The sequence below is a fragment of the Struthio camelus genome, chromosome 15 (assembly GCF_040807025.1).
Source record: "Struthio camelus isolate bStrCam1 chromosome 15, bStrCam1.hap1, whole genome shotgun sequence".
NCBI classification, from domain to species: Eukaryota; Metazoa; Chordata; class Aves; order Struthioniformes; family Struthionidae; genus Struthio; species Struthio camelus.
Genome location: NC_090956.1, coordinates 1921505 through 1937702, shown reverse-complemented (window position 1 = coordinate 1937702; position 16198 = coordinate 1921505). Strand labels below are relative to the sequence as shown.

General features: G+C 49.2%; 1 protein-coding gene across 1 annotated transcript in view; it reads right to left on the bottom strand.

Annotated features, from left to right (window-relative positions):
* PKD1 (polycystin 1, transient receptor potential channel interacting) overlaps window positions 1-16198 on the bottom strand; it is a 108752-nt gene that overhangs the window by 35388 nt on the left and 57166 nt on the right. Inside the window, exons 10-16 of the mRNA XM_068908129.1 lie at window positions 12894-13156; window positions 11676-12425; window positions 10180-10311; window positions 8295-8470; window positions 7717-7850; window positions 3484-7106; window positions 2292-2438 (exon numbers count right to left, since the gene is read on the bottom strand). Of these exons, the coding sequence (XP_068764230.1) occupies window positions 2292-2438; window positions 3484-7106; window positions 7717-7850; window positions 8295-8470; window positions 10180-10311; window positions 11676-12425; window positions 12894-13156 (5225 nt within the window). The remainder of the gene's footprint in view (window positions 1-2291; window positions 2439-3483; window positions 7107-7716; window positions 7851-8294; window positions 8471-10179; window positions 10312-11675; window positions 12426-12893; window positions 13157-16198) is intronic.

The following is a 16198-nucleotide window of genomic DNA, read 5'->3' as shown; positions in this document are numbered from 1 at the left end:
TACAGCAGTTCTGCTGGGGACACAGGAGTGCTGGGCTGTGGTCCTTGTCCTCGACCCAGACAACTGCTAAATGGAAAGCATTTACAGTCCAGAATAACAGAGGATTCAGGCAAGCCTGGGTTTACATAGGATGTTCTTTCCCAGGCAAAGGCAGTGTATGGCCCCTCCAGTCTTGCAGCTGAGGCTGCCTCCCCCTATCCCGCTCTGATCTACAGAGCTTGGCCAAGAGTTGCACATTGCATTTCAGGACCTGACCCTTGGGCTCTTGAGTGCACTGTTCACAGCTCACTGCAGAAGAGTCAGTATTTCTGATACCTCTTATGCCCTTGAACGACAGGAATGATGATAAAAATAGCTAGAAAGCACAACCTCCACTGTGCCTCAAGTGCATTATACTCTGGCCTGGAAGAACCAGCTTTTCCAGAGAGTGACATGTTATCCCAGACTTTTAGCTCTGATCTAACCTGTACATCTCAAGACCTCTACCGCACCTCCCCAGCAAAGCACTCTGAGATGAGCACTTTAGGATAACCAGTCTTTCAGGCACAATGGCTGTTGTGCTATGACTCCTGCGCTTTGTTTAAATTCCTTTAATCCCCTAGGCAACAGGGCTGTCTAGCATTTGACAGAGCCCTATGCCCTGGCATAATGAATATTCTGAATTGAAAGAAAGGCAGTAATGAAGAGATTGTTTAATATGGCAGGCTTTTAAAAGAGGAGACATATTCCACAGCATTAAGCCGGAGAGCATTGAAGCTTCATTCATTCCTACAGTATTTGCAAATTTCCTATGACACTGGAATCATTGTTTTGCACTCATGCATGGAAACCAGATAGTACGGAATGTCCTTGAAAGACTATCAATTTATTTTTTTTCTTTTTATCCTCCAGCTTTGGTTTAAAACCCAGGCAGTAAGAGTTTCCACTTTCAGACTAACTATATCTCTAATTGCCAAACGCACCGCGATGAATGTTTCTGACATAAACCATAAGTGCTGTCGGACTGCAGATGCATTTAGTGTTAGGTTTAATTTGACATAAACAACATGCACTTAAAAAAATCTTCCCTTAAAAAAAGTCAGAAGGACAGGACAGGACAGGACAGGACAGGACAGGACAGGACAGGACAGGACAGGACAGGACAGGACAGGACAGGAGAGGAGAGGAGAGGAGAGGAGAGGAGAGGAGAGGAGAGGAGAGGAGAGGAGAGGAGAGGAGAGGAGAGGAGAGGAGAGGAGAGGAGAGGAGAGGAGAGGAGAGGAGAGGAGAGGAGAGGAGAGGAGAGGAGAGGAGAGGAGAGGAGAGGAGAGGAGAGGAGAGGAGAGGAGAGGAGAGGAGAGGAGAGGAGAGGAGAGGAGAGGAGAGGAGAGGAGAGGAGAGGAGAGGAGAGGAGAGGAGAGGAGAGGAGAGGAGAGGAGAGGAGAGGAGAGGAGAGGAGAGGAGAGGAGAGGAGAGGAGAGGAGAGGAGAGGAGAGGAGAGGAGAGGAGAGGAGAGGAGAGGAGAGGAGAGGAGAGGAGAGGAGAGGAGAGGAGAGGAGAGGAGAGGAGAGGAGAGGAGAGGAGAGGAGAGGAGAGGAGAGGAGAGGAGAGGAGAGGAGAGGAGAGGAGAGGAGAGGAGAGGACTGTTGACAGTGAAATGGAGTACCAGATCATAGGAAGCTCTCCCTGGGCAAAAAGCAGGGAAGAGCCTGGTGTTGTGAAGTGTAAAGAGCCTGGGACTGCACATAGTGGCGGAACAGCTAGTGCCCATGGACTCCTTTGCTGCTCTGCTACAGCAGATCTCTGCTGCATACTCCCAGTCCCAGTGGCCAGTACTGTGGCCAGTACTGTTCAGGGCTGGGTCATCAGTGCAGTGTCTGTGCAGAGCGAGACTAATGCAGGTCTAAAGGAAGGAAGAAACTAAAAGGACTTGGCAGGACAAGCAAGAAATGCTGCACAAGGCAGCATAAAAGGAATATATTACTGAAATATCGGTGACTATTCCTGCCAAGGACCTGGACGGCACCAGTTTTGGAGCTCCAATGATGCCCCGAGGTCTTTCTCCTCCCAGCTTTCTCTTGCCGATTGGTGCAGCTGGATAGTGGTAGCTATCCCCAGTTAAATTGGCACTGGCTCTGGGATCAGGCCAGGGGAAGCAGCTGGTAGGAGTCACCTTTGGCAGGGCATAGTCCTAAACCAGTTGCACTCTTCTTTAGAACCTTCCTTAGAAAAAGGGCCACGGACTTCCAAGTTGGCTGTGCCCAGCAACGGGCACACAAGGACCGAGAATGATAGTTTTCTGTGGTACGTACGGTTTGATTTGTTGCCTCGGGATTCATACCCGCCTTCCAGACAGTGAGGTCGAATGTATACTCCACATCTGCTTCTAATACAGCTTTGGGAATGGTGACAATTCCTCCCATGGCACTGAAATTCAGAGAGCACCCTGCAGCCGAGCTCTGCTTGCAAGGAGAAAAGAACTTTCAAACTCTCCTTGGTATGGGTGCACATCGGGTTAGTCCACAGCCCAAACATTCAGGTCCACACAAAGTCAGGTTACACTTACAGATCTTACTCTGCAATGCCACTGCCAGGGGTGGGACAAACGGGGTGGTGTCTGGTCAGTAAAGCACATTATCCTATTTGTCAGGTTAGTAAACAGCCCTGGGAACACTTCTGCATTTCAGTTAAGTTTCAAATTCTTATTTTATATCAATTAATTCTTTACAAAATAGTTTATAAATATTGCAAAAAGAAGTCAAACAACACAAAAAGATCATATACAACTCAGCTAATCCACACACTCCACATCATTCCACTTTATAAGGATTAAGATAGAAAGTAGTGACCTTTTATAAGCAAAACAACCCTGTGTTCAATCCTGTTCAATATTCCTGAGGAGGATCTCCCAGAAGAATGTGGAGGGTACTTCACAGGCCCCTGCCCTTTTATCACTGTAGGGCAAGACCATTTCAGTGTGCGAACAGTGAGTGACCTGCTTGTGACCACAGTGACCACTATTCGTAGTTGCCCCTCCAAAGCCTAACTTTGGCCCCTGCTGAAATCAGAGGCATTTAACTATTAATGGGAGAGGGACTGGAGCCCTCAGCCTCCTGGACTGCAACTGGCATCTCTGTAATTCCTTCAGGTTATGGAAGCAGCTGCACTAAAACTGTGCACCAGAGGCCAGGTGCAAAGGAAGCAGCAACGTGAATGCCGCAGCATCCAATGCAAATATTTCCGAAGTGCATAAGGACGGCATGCAGCAGTGGACTGCAAGAGATTGCATCACAGAACACTCCATAGCAATTTTTGTGCCATCCCTCCCCAACTGGGAACTGGATAACCTTTGCAACCCTCCTTCCCAAGCAGCTTTGTTAAAGATGCTCACAAAAGATCTCCTCAACGCCATTTCAACCCAGACACAAACATGTATATTGGAGCTGACATGCAGCTGGCACTCCCAAATGACCACCTTCTGCGGCTGCGCACAAACGCTCTCACCTTGGAGGAGGAGGTACAAGACCACTGGTAAAACAATGGAGTCTGTTCACCATCATCCAAGTTTGGGTCATAGGATTTCTTCCCATCCAAGACTAAGTCCTGAGTGTTGGACCATACACGGTATGAACCCCCATCAATGATTGGGACCAGTTTACTCGGTATCACAGTCACATTGGCAAAGATGCTTTTGGACAGTGGAGTATCTCCGAAGGAGACAATAAAGATGAAACAATAGTTCCCGACTTCCAGGGCAAGCTTCGGTATAACTAGCTGGGGTCTGTTCACATCAACGCTTGGCAGACGGATCCTGCTGGAGTCATCCAAACACAGACAGCTGGGTGCTCGATATATCTCCCACAGATGCTCTGTCTGGTATTTGGTGCAGCCTCGTAGATCAATCTGTGCCTCTAGGTAGTTCCTCTGGGACCGTTTCATGACTACTTGAGGGGGCAAGGCTAACTCCACCTCCGGCTCTTCACACTCCAACACTTTGACAGTGACGGTGAGATGGGCTATGAAGAAGCTGATGAGATTGGTGGCATTTACTTCCACCAGGTAATCGCCAGGGCTCAGGTAAGAATAGTTGGCCACTGCCAGCCTAGTCATTTGAGTGGAAGAGCCATCCCCAAAGGTCCATAAGAACTCAACTCCCCTGCCACTTGGCACCACTGTTGCTTCAAACAGCGCTGTCCTGTTGACAAAGGCATTGGAGGCAGTGAGGGAGACTTGGACTATCGGGTCTTGGACCTGGATGGTTCTGGTGATATTGATACCTCCCAAGTCATTGAAGGCATTGAGGTGAATCTCAAGCAGTCCTGCAGCTTCTGGAGTGTAGGAAACACTCTCTCCTGCCATGGTGACCACAGAGCAGCCCTGCTCTTTCCACAGGGAGAACTGCCAAGAGAACGAGACGCGAGAGCCGCTCCCCACCTGGGCACTGAAGATCTTCTCTGTGCCTGTTGGTATGCCTTGCTCGCAGCAGTTCAGGAGCCTGACATCACGGATGGCCTCCAGGACTGAGATGAGCACTTGGGCATGGGCAATGCTGATTTGGTTCTGCACTGTCACAGTCACCAAGTAATCGCCACTCTTGGTGAACTCATGCGTGTACTTAGACCCGTTTAGCACCACAGAGTAGTCCCCGCTTATGCTCACCAAGTAACTCACAGAGGTACCCGACAGCATCCTGATCACAAAGGTGACCTGTTCCCCTGGCTCTACCACCTTCTTGCTGGCAAAAACCTCTAGCCCTTGAATTCTGTCCAGCACGGAGATATTCCTGCTGGCCAGAGCCCAGCTGATGTCATTCGATGCATTTAGATAGACGGTATAAAATCCTGCTGTAGGAAACATGACTGACACGGACTGGCCAGTCAGTGTGCCATTTGGCACCTCCCAAAGCCAGGTCACTTCAGTCCCCTTCTGCAGCTCCCCCTCAAAGACCACTGTGGAGCCTGATGAGACGTATCTACAGTCTGGCTCTGCAGTCCCTATACTCAGCCCCTCTATGACCTCCTCTACTTGGACATAAATTGTTGCGTTGGTGGAATCCAGCTTGTTTTCTGCTCCAATGATGACCTCTATAGCTCCAGGGCTTTGGAAGGAGTGTATAATAAAGGCTTCAGAGGTAACAAGAGAGAAGCCATCTTCCAGGTACCAAAAGTATGTGATGCCAGTGCCACTGGTTATGGTGGTACTTATGTTAACAGAAGCATTAATAGCAGCTGGGTTGGGGAAGGCAGAAGGCTTTAGAAGGCCAATGCTTTCAACAAACTCCACTGTCCTGTTAGCAGTTGCACATCCCAGCATGTTAGTGGCTTTCAGATGTACAGTGTAATTTCCAGCTTCTGCGATGCTCAAGGAGAAGGTTTTCCCAGTGAAGGTCTGCACAGCACTACCATCCTTTTGGGCTACCCAGCTGTATGAGATGTTCGTCCCCTCCCTCACCACTGCCTGCAAATGGAGTGTTTTGTTAGTTGGGAAATAGACATCCTCCACCAGGTCACTACTAGCCACCTGCAGGCCTTCAATCTGCTCCAGGACATAGACAAAGATGCTGTCCTGCAAAGAGCTGATCTCGTTCTCTGCTGTCACAATGACATTAAATGTGCCCACAGACCGAAAGGTGTAGGAAATTGTGGAGGAGCCTTGGATGGGAGTGCACCGGTCACACAGGATCCAAGAGTAGCGGATGGCACTGCTAGCTACAAGCGTGGCTACAAAACTCACGGAACCATTTAACGGCACCACTGTCCTGCTGGCATTGATGGTAAGCCCCTGGAGCCGACGTTTCACTGTGACATCGATCCTGGTCTCGTTGAAGCTCACATCATTCTGGCCTGTCACACTAATAGTGTAACAGCCTGTATTGTTGTAGGAGTGGGTAGAGATTTGGCCAGGCTGAGTAGTGCCATCTCCAAAGTCCCAACGGTAACTCACTTTGGTTCCGTTCATGCTGGCAGAGAACAAGTAGATCTGGTTCAGCTCCAAAACCCTGGTTCCATTATGTTCAATCTTTGCTACCCCAACTGGTTCTTGGACTTCCACAAATGCTGTGTCGTTGTTGAATGAGACATTGTTGGAGACAGTCACTGTGACCAGGAAGACCCCTGCGTTCTTATACGTGTAGCTGACTTCAGTCCCACTTGATCTAGTGGACTCATTGTTCCCGAAATCCCAACGGTAGCGGTACTGATAGAGAGGCGTGGCACTGACCTGGAAACTGCTCTCCTCACCAAGCCTCACAAACTGCTTGGAAGGAAGAAGCGTGACATTGACTATCTCTGGCTCCACACAAACACTGGTGAAATAGTGAGCCTTGTTAAACCTGCTCGAGAGAGTCAGGGACAGGGGGAACGTCCCACTTCGGGTGAAGTTGTGCATCACGACAGGATCCCCACTGATTGTGACGTTGGATGAACCATCTCCAAAGGTCCAATCAAAGATGTATTCATCAGGATTCCCTGTCACATATGCAGTGAGCTGCACGTCCGGATGCTCAAGGATGCAAGAAGTAGGCTCTATTTTGAGCACTTCCAGGACAAATATCCGAACAGGCACAGTTTGGGAGACAGAGTTCACAGGATTCACAGCCGTCACATTCACAGTGCAGTTGATATCCTTTACGTACATGTGTTCTACCACTGGCACGTGGCTCCTCAGCACGGTCCCATCCCCCATATCAAATATCCAGGTGATACTGTCCCCTGTCTGCACTGAAGCATTAAAGGTTACAGCTGCACCCAGCTCTGCTACCTCGTCTGCGGAAACATGGAGCCCAGATATCTCTTCAAACACTTGGTAACACTCAACTGTCTCCACACTGCTTATGGTGTTGTTCGCTGTCAAGGTGATGTTGTACACCCCTCTTCTGGTATAGCTGTACGTCACGGTAGGCTGGCTCTCTGTAAACAGTGAGGACCCATCCCCAAAGTCCCAAGTGTAGACAACACCATAAGCAGATGGCAGTGGATTGGCTCTGAAGATGACTGGACGGCTTACAACTAGAACATCCTCATCTGTTTCCATCTTCACTTCAATCAAATAACTGTGGATGTGAACCGGTGTCACATGGGTGAGGTTCTCAAACTGGTTTGACACTAGAACCACCAGGGCATATTCACCTGCATAGGAAGAGAGCAGAAAAAGAACAGTCATGAGGGAAGTGTTTGTGCAACAGCTTTCACAGTAGTGCAGTAGTGTGAGGAGTGCAACAGGGGATTCAAGTGAGATACTCTGCTCCTGCATTGTGTTTCTCTCTTCCATCCCAGGACCAGCAGGAATTACAACTAGGCTGCGCACGTGAGGATCAAATAACAAGCAACAAGCCAGTCTAACTGATGCAAAGAAGTGATTTTTTTTCTGTTCACTCAAACAACAGGCCTCGCTCTTGCTCCCCCCAGTAGTGCTCCCTAGCTCGCCTCCCATCAGCACAGAAGCAAAGAGCTCACCAGTCACTGCTCTCTCTGCTGAGACTGTCCAGAAAAGAGACTGTGTGCTGTGGACCTTTTTCCTACAGTGTGGACAAACTTGTTCTGGAAACAGAACTATAGATGATGGCAAACGGTAGTGACTTCCAGTCACTCTGGCAGTTTGCTCAGGAATGAGACAACGGCTTTCAAGGCATTCTTTCATTTGAAGGCGCCTGGACATCTCTGAAGTCCTTGGCCTTGTAACCCCATGCAAGAAAAGCATCTGAGCCCCTTCTTCCCCAGAGAACTGGTCTGAGCATACCTGGGTCTTGATAGGTGTGTGATACATTGTGCTCAATTACAACCTCATGGACACTGGGATCAGGAACAAGGAAAGATTTGTTGTAGGGAGGTTTGAACTGGTATGTCTCCTGGATGCCATCTCCAAAATCCCACCTGGAGAAACACGCAAACCATGCTATAGTGTGTAACAGGAGAACAAAGGAAATCCCAGGGGAATCCTTGCCTGGTTTCAGGGCTGTCCTTCAGGCTCAGGGTTGGGGTTATCAGGAAAACCATGGGGAAACATAATGCCAAGTATCAAAGCAATAGCTGTGCTAATGCTGCAGAAGTGTGACCGAAAGAGGAGTACATCACTGGTAAGAAACAGAAGAACTCAATATTAAACTAGTGTGTTGCAATCTTATAAAAGCATTTCAAGCCTGAAGTATAGGTCCCAGCCAGAGTGGCTAAAACACACTTCCAGGAATTTCAACCGAACAAGACAATATCTGAAGAATGGGCCAATTGATTTCAAATCAAGGAGAGAAATAATGCAGGCAAGACTGGTAAGCCATGCACAGCAAGACCTTAAATCTGGGCAACTTGCCAAGGACTCACAGGAACATAGCATCCACAGCTGAATCAATCTGAACTCGTGCTGTAAGCTCCACAGTGCTGTTCTGAGGGAGGACCGGCAGGACACCCAACACAGTCAGGTTCTTCATCTTATTCATCATCTCCACCGTGACATTGTAATTGACTGTAAAGTTACTGACGTGGTTGGAGGCCGTGAGCTGGGAAGGACAGTGGGACAAAGAATGCATTTGGGATCACCTTGCCGTGCTGCCCTCTCCTGAGAGTGGGGCTTCACTGTACTGAAGAGGTCCCCCCATGGAGGTGAGCAGGTTAGGTCAGAGAAGAGCAGCCTGTGGGACAGGAAGGCAGAAGCAATAGCCTGAATGGCACTCGAAAGCAGCATAGACTGGAAGCTCACCTGCCTGGAAAAGCCACCTCTTGTTGAAATCGTCACAGCTCCACTGCTAAGTTAGTCCAACACAGCATTGGTTCTACCCAACAAGAAGACGGGGAAAACTTCTCGTCCTGACACTCCTCTGGCCCTGAACTTGCCAGTCATCCTTTTGCTTGCTCTGTGTGTGCCCTGCACACTGTCTCCAGCTGCTGTGCACGGGCACTTCCTGCACACTGAGGGAGCACACTGAGGGAGCAAGAGCCACCTGGATTCTGTGGGATAGTGGCAGGTGTGTGGCTCCAGGCACAGAGAGTGGGGATGGGACTTCACAAAACCAAGCATGCCAAGCGCAGCTCCAGCAGCCTGGGTGTAACAGGCACAGAGAGAGAGAGCAAAGTTGGGAAGAGGAGGGAAAGCAAGTACAGAGAGGCAAGAGACTGAAGGGACCTGACAGAAGTAGAGTGGGATTCTCAAGATTATCCAGGCGTGTAACACTGATGAAGCACCTAATGACAAGGCACCTTACCACCTCCTCTCCTGCAGGAGAGTTCAGTGGCTGACAGAAGGGATTCCTCACGCCCAGTGGAGTGGAGTCTTCCCACCCCAGAAGACTGAAGTAAAAGAGGTTTGTGCCTAGCTTCTGTGGATCTGTTACACTGAAACCAGGGAACCCCAGGCTAACGCCACCTCGTCAGTTCTGTAAGTAGAAGCAATCATTGAGAAGACTCGTTGGCATAGTGCTGCACCCAGCAAATTAGTGCTACCCTGCCCTCAGAGCCCTTTTCTTCAGGAAGCCAGCAGCTACCCTGCAAACATATCAATCAGCTTGGAGCCAGAGCAGGGCACTGTGCACCACAGTACAGGGTATGGTACAGAAGGATGTTCTGGCCAGAGATATGTTCCTGTTCCAGAACAGATACCCGCCTCTGCCCAGGGTCGCTGCTCTATCCTTCTTTCGGGGTCAGGACAAAATCCAGCGTTCCTGTCTGCATCAGCAGAAAGAGAACAAGACAGAGACCAGAACAGCTTGTAGCAGAAGCTCTGCCCTGGCTGTGAAAGGCTAATGTTTGCCTCCTGCTTCTGCCTTGTTCTGAACTCCTGTCTCCCACATAGCAAAGTGGTACTCTGGTGTCCTGCAGTGGGGCTTGCTGCCTCTGACCTGCTAGAGAGCAACAAGGGGAGAGACTCTGTGGACAGAATGGAGAACACAGAGAAAAGAGGAGAAAGCAAAGATGAGGAAGAGAGTCAAGGCAGCAGTAAAGGAAGCCACAAGACAAAAGTCTTGCTAATTGAGTTTGCAAGAGCAGCCCAGTGAGAAATAGCAGACGAGAGCTCCTTAGTAGCACACTGAAAACCTCCTCAGGTCAACTGCAGCACCCAGCATAAACTTGCACTACTGACAGCTCCTGGGTAGGGCAGGACAGCTGAAGAAACCTTGGCCTTCTCCTCTCCCTTCTGCTCTCCCTCCTCAGTTTGTGGGATGAATAGAAAACCCAGAATTGAAATGGCGTTATGGGAAAGGCCTTGGCTTACCGAAAGCTTGTACACAGCTGGGCTTTGGTAGATAACGTTGAAGACAACATTGTAAAAAGTGAAAGATGGCTTATCATCTACCGTCCATCGGAAAGTCACATCTGACCCGGCTTCCATCACAGGGACGTAGCTCTGAAAGGCATGAGGACACTTTATACTAGTGCAGGAGAAAAGCATGCACAGCACTTCTCAGAAGATCTCCAGCTGAATCAGAGAGGGAATAGAGCCAGACTGAGAAGTATTCTGTGGCTGAGCCTATGCAGGGGGAAAAAACTTCCCACCTCCTTTACTACGTAGGGAAAAACTTCCTTCACTTCCTCACTATGCCTCATTGTGGGTTTTTCTAAAAGCATATGTAAAGTATATTAAAAACCCTGTTCTGATCGTGATTCTGCTGCATTTTGCAGTTCACTCTCTCCACACCACTCTTCTGCTCAGAAATGTGTCAGTCTTAATCTGCAGGTTGCTCCAGAAAGTCTGTTATTTCTGTATTTCCACGTACGTCACTTCGCACGGAGCAGCATTAAGCTCCTCGAAGGTAGAGCTCTCAGAGCACGACACAGAGGTGCATGATCATCTCTGGTTTTCTCTTCTCATAGAGAAATGCAGAGCTGGGAACAGAACCCACCCCACCTACCTCCACGCCCCAGCGCTCTGCTCTTGTGAACAGGTCTTCCTCACAGCTTAAAAAACTTCTGGTATCCTTCGAGAAACAACTCAGCTTCAGCTACACTAAGCTGAGTCTCTGACTCTAGTCCCTTGATGATGCGTGACCCAAAGGCCAAAATGGTTTACCCGCACTGAACAGGGCAGGCCCCTTCTCACTCCTACATTGTCTCCTGCACAGATTGTGGTAGCCAAGGAGGCTGAGACCAACAGGCATTGCAGGCACAGGGTTCTGCCATAAGCAGCAAAAGACTGAACAGAGCATTTGACAGATACGATGGGTAGGTATCAAACAGATTCCTAGGGCTTGGGTGTAGCTCTGGGGATAGGGTTTTGAGAAAAAAAGACTACAGATACCAGAATAAGTCCAAGAATTTGATGGATGGATGAAATATGTTTATAGCTTCAGCCAGCTGGTAGCAGGAATCAGTCGAGCAACTCAAAATGCCAAGGGAGTAACTACCTTGACAAGTCAAAGGCAGGTGAACACTGGCCTCTGATAATGCATTTGGTTTTCTGAGCAACCCCCTGGGCCAATGGAAAACCAGTATTCCCCTAGCAGGAAGCACTGCCTGCCCTCTGAGGCAATTAAAATGAGCATACAGCTGAGCTGCCTTCCTTCTCAAAAGCATCAATGTTTTCTGGCACATGCATGTATCTGCAGCAGTGCTGACTGCGTGGGCATGTAAGCCAGCGCTTAGCGGCAAGCAGCTCTCCACCTCGACCAGCGTGGAACAGAGCCCTGATCCCCCTCATGAGTCAATCCCACACCATGAGCCTTAAAGGCTAAAAACGCTACCAGTGAATTAAAAGCAGCAATAATGACTCACCACTCGTGTGTTTAGCAGGACTCTGCTCTTCGGGTCAGGGGTGGCTCTTAGCCCACGGATAGGCTCCTCCACCTTCACTATGATAGTGATGTTCTGGGAGCTCACAGCATTCTCTGCAACAAGCACATGGGTGCTCAGCCCCTCCCTGAGGCCACTCAGGCTGACCACAGCAAACCAGGTGTCATTGGTCTCTCTAGCACAGTCTGCGGTCAGTGGTGCAACAGCTGCTGGGCAGGCCCCTTCGAAGGGGAAGGAATGGCTGTCTCCCAGCCAGCTGGCTGTCGCATTCACCCCCGAGGACAGTTTGACTACCAGGGTAGTGCGGTTGGACGGTACATAGACCTTGCCACCTTGAGGAGTGGGGTGGATGACACGCAGGCCTGACACCCAGGAAGTGACCAAGAAACTGCAGGACAGATTGGCACTGAAGACCCCGTTGTCCACACTGGCTCTGACTGTGTAGCGTCCTGGATGCTCCAGTCCTGCATTGTGGGGGCTGATCACTGGGACCAGCTGTTCCTCAGCATAGTGAACCCTGAGAGAGCAAATGGTGTTGTTTGTCCAGGTGGCATCGGTGAAGCTGGCAGACAGGCCACGTGCCCAGTCTGAAGAGTTTGTGCTTAAGGAGTTGAGCCTGTAAGGGGATCTGGTGCTTGGCTGGCACGGGAGGAGTAAGCCCAAGCCTGCATTATGCTGAATACTGAAGACATCCTTGGCCCTGACAAAGATATTTTTTTCTCTGAATGTGACCTGCAAAGAGAGGAGACATTTGTGGATTGATACATCAAGTTCTGAGCACTCGGCACCCAAGTGTTGCTTGGGCAAGACTGCTGTATTTATTCTGTTCTCCTTAGCTATCATGATTCGAATGTGCTAACGTGCAAGTCAGCTTTACGCCACTTCTCCACTCCTTAAAAGCAATGAGACTAGCCCAGGAAATCTGCAGAAAACTCGAAACAGAAACTTTTGGCCAATTGTTCTACTGCAACAAATAACTGGGGGCAGTCTCTGGCTTAGAGAGGGGAAGAGAGGAAGTGGTGGCATGAGCTTTGTGCCCGGCCTGCCATGTATTCTCTGTGTGACACTGGGCAAATCATTTCATTTGAATGGACTTCAGTTTCTCCACGTGCAAATTGGAAACAATTCTTATTGTACCCACAGCCCTCGGAGAAAACTGCTCCACCAATTCACTGGTTACTGCAGCTAAAAAACACTGACCAGATATGGGGAAGAAGGGCCAGCTGGTATCGTAAAGAGAAATTCCTCGATGAGTTCATAACTAAGTTGGCTTTCATTGTGTTGAAGGGAAACAGGGATGGTAGAATTGTTGGTGCACTCTGTCGCATTGCAGCAGTTGTTTAGTGACAAGCACAAATTAGTCAAATGACACCACTGGAAACCAGTAGGACATTCAAGTAGAGTCCAGTTCCCATTATCCTGAGAAGCGTGGAATGGGTTTGTATCATTCCCCTTCTGGTAATCTGGAAGAAATGAAAGAGAAAGCAAATCTCACCATTCTGACAAACAACACCTCTAGTGCACTTCCCCTTCACTCCAAAGTCATCTTTTTTTTTTTTGTTTTAATTTGATTGAAGATGGCTCCACTCTTAGCAAAAGCTGTAACTGCATCCTGGTGCTATTTAAGATAAAAGTCTGTGTTCTAATGGAAAATTTCACATAGGTGCAAAGATCATTAAAAAACAAGTTAGTCACTTTTCCAGTGAGAATGAGCCAATTCGCAATCTAAAAGAGATCTAAGTTCAAATGAAAGCTGGCCCAAGCAAAAGCAGAGTTGGCTTTGACATTGAAAACACATTAAGTTACTTTTCTTAAGTTAATGTTTCCATGTCAAAATATCAGTTTTTCAGTGTCAAAAATATCCTTTGTAACCAGCCAGCCGTATGGCTATAGCAAACATTATTGCTGCAAAATTAATTGTTGCCAAAACTGTGACTATTGAGCTGTTGTACAAAGAATCAAAGGCTTATTAGATTATCTCATCCATCAGGAAGAAATGGGCTCAGTAAAACGTTCTTCCTTGTTAACCTATGGGGCCAGATGGACCAGAACGCATTCCAACTTTGTGTGTCCTGTCTTCTCCAGTAAAAAGAAAAGCATAGCTTAGAAGATGTATTCACTTCTACATGTTCACAGAATCACAGAACGGTTGAGGTTGGAAGGGACCCCTGGAGATCATCTAGTCCAACCGCCCTGCTCACGCAGGGTCACCTAGAGCACGTTGCGCAGGACTGTGTCCAGACAGCTCTTGAATATCTCCAGCGAAGGAGACTCCACAGCCTCTCTGGACAACCTGTGCCAGTGCTCAGTCTCCCCCACAGGAAAGAAGTTTTTCCTCATGTTCAGATGGAACTTCCTCTGTTTCCATTTGTGCCCGTTGCCTCTCGTCCTATCGCTGGACACCACGGAGAAGAGTCTTGCCTCATCCTCTTGACACTCCCCCTTCAAATATTTAATCAGATCACATTGATCAGATTCCCCCTCAGTTGTCTTTTCCTCAGGCTGAACAGGCCCAGCTCTCTCAGCCTTTCCTCACAGGAGAGATGCTCCAGTCCCCTCATCATCTTTGTAGCCCTTCGCTGGACTCACTCCAGCAGCTCCATGTCTCTCTTGTACTGGGGAGCCCAGAACTGGACACAGTACTCCAGGGGAGGCCTCACCAGGGCTGAGGAGAGGGGCAGGATCACCTCCCTCCACCTGCTGGCAGCACTCTGCCTCATGCAACCCAGGAGACCACTGGCCTTCTTGGCCACATTGCTGACTCATGCTTCACTTGTTGTCCACCAACACTCCCAGGTCCTTCTCTGCAGAGCTGCTTTCCAGCAGGTCAGCCCCCAGCCTGTCCTGGTGCATGCGGTTCTTCCTCCCTAGGTGCAGGACTCTGCACTTGCCTTTGTTGAACTTCATGAGGTTCCTCTCTGCCCAGCTCTCCAGCCTGTCCAGGTCCCTTTCAATGGCAGCATAGCCCTCTGGTGTATCAGCCACTCTTCCTAGTTTAGTATCATCAGCAAACTTGCTGAGGGTGCACTCTGTCCCTTCCTCCAGGTCACTGATGAATACATTGAACAAGACTGGACCCAGGACTGACCCCTGGGGGACACCGCTAGCTACAGGCCTCTGACTAGACTCTGTGCTACTGACCACAACTCTCTGAGCTCGGCCATCCAGCCAGTTCTCTATCCACCTCACTCTCCCCTCATCCAGCCTGTGCCTCCTGAGCTTGCCTATGAGGATGTTATGGGAGACTATGTCCAAAGCCTTGCTGAAGTCCAGGGAGACAACATCCACTGCTCTGCCCTCATCTACCCCGCCGGGCATTCCATCCTAGAAGGCTATCAGATTGGTCAAGCATGATTTCCCTTTGGGGAATCCATGCTGACTACTCCTGATCACCTTCTTATCCTCCATATGCTTAAAGATGGCATCCAGGATGAGCTGCTCCATCACTTTTCCAGGGATGGAGGTGAGGCTGACTGGCCTGTAGTTTCCTGGCTCCTCCTTCTTGCCCTTTTTGAAGACTGGGATGACATTGGCTTTCTTCCAGTCCTCAGGCACCTCTCCTGTTCTCTGTGTCCTTTCAAAGACAATTGAGAGTGGCCTAGCAATGACATCCGCCAGCTCCCTCAGCACTCATGAGTGCATCCCACCAGGGCCCATGGACTTGCGGGTGTCAAGTTTGCCTAAATGATCTCTAACCCGATCCTCCTCGCCCAAGGGAGAGTCTTCCTTTCTTCAGACTTTCTTGTCTCCAGGGTCCGGGATTCCTGAGGGCTGGCCTTAGCAGTAAAGACTGAAGCAAAGAAGGCATTCAGTATCTCTGCCTTCTCTGCGTCCGCTGTCGCCAGGGCCCCCGCCCCATCCAGTAGTGGTCCACATTTTCCCTAGTCTTTCTTTTGTTAATGATGTATTTGAAGAAGCCCTTCTTGTTGTCCTTGACATCCCTTGCCAGATTTAATTCCAAATGGGCCTTGGCCTTCCTCATCGCATCCTTGCATACTATGACAGTGTTCCTATATTCCAACATTCCTTACGCTCCAGTTGGACTGCATGCATTAGGACTGCTAACAAAGCTGTACGAAACCGTTTGGGATCCTTGGGGGGCAGAAATATCATCCCTAAATTGCAGCTGCTGGTCAGCTCAAACTAAGTCAAAACAGAGGCCTGCACATTTCTTTAACTACCAACTCTATGTGATGCTAGTTTGCAGATTCTGCTTTAACTCAGAGCTGAGGGACAAAATTGCCTGGAACTATCCTCACATGAAGGTCCATGAGTGCAAGAGAGATCTCTTGTCTAAACAGAGATGATCACAGGGAAAACTGGAAATTCCTCAGGGTGTCTAGGAACGAAAATGCTTCTTTGTTTTGGGACTTCTGTCACGGAAGTGATGGGAGATGAGACGTTCTCAGCAACACAGCCAGCTGGGCAGTCAAAGAGGGTTTGTACCATCCCTGTTACAGCTGCAGGTCCAGAATCTGCAATTCCCATGTCAATCCTCCACTGCT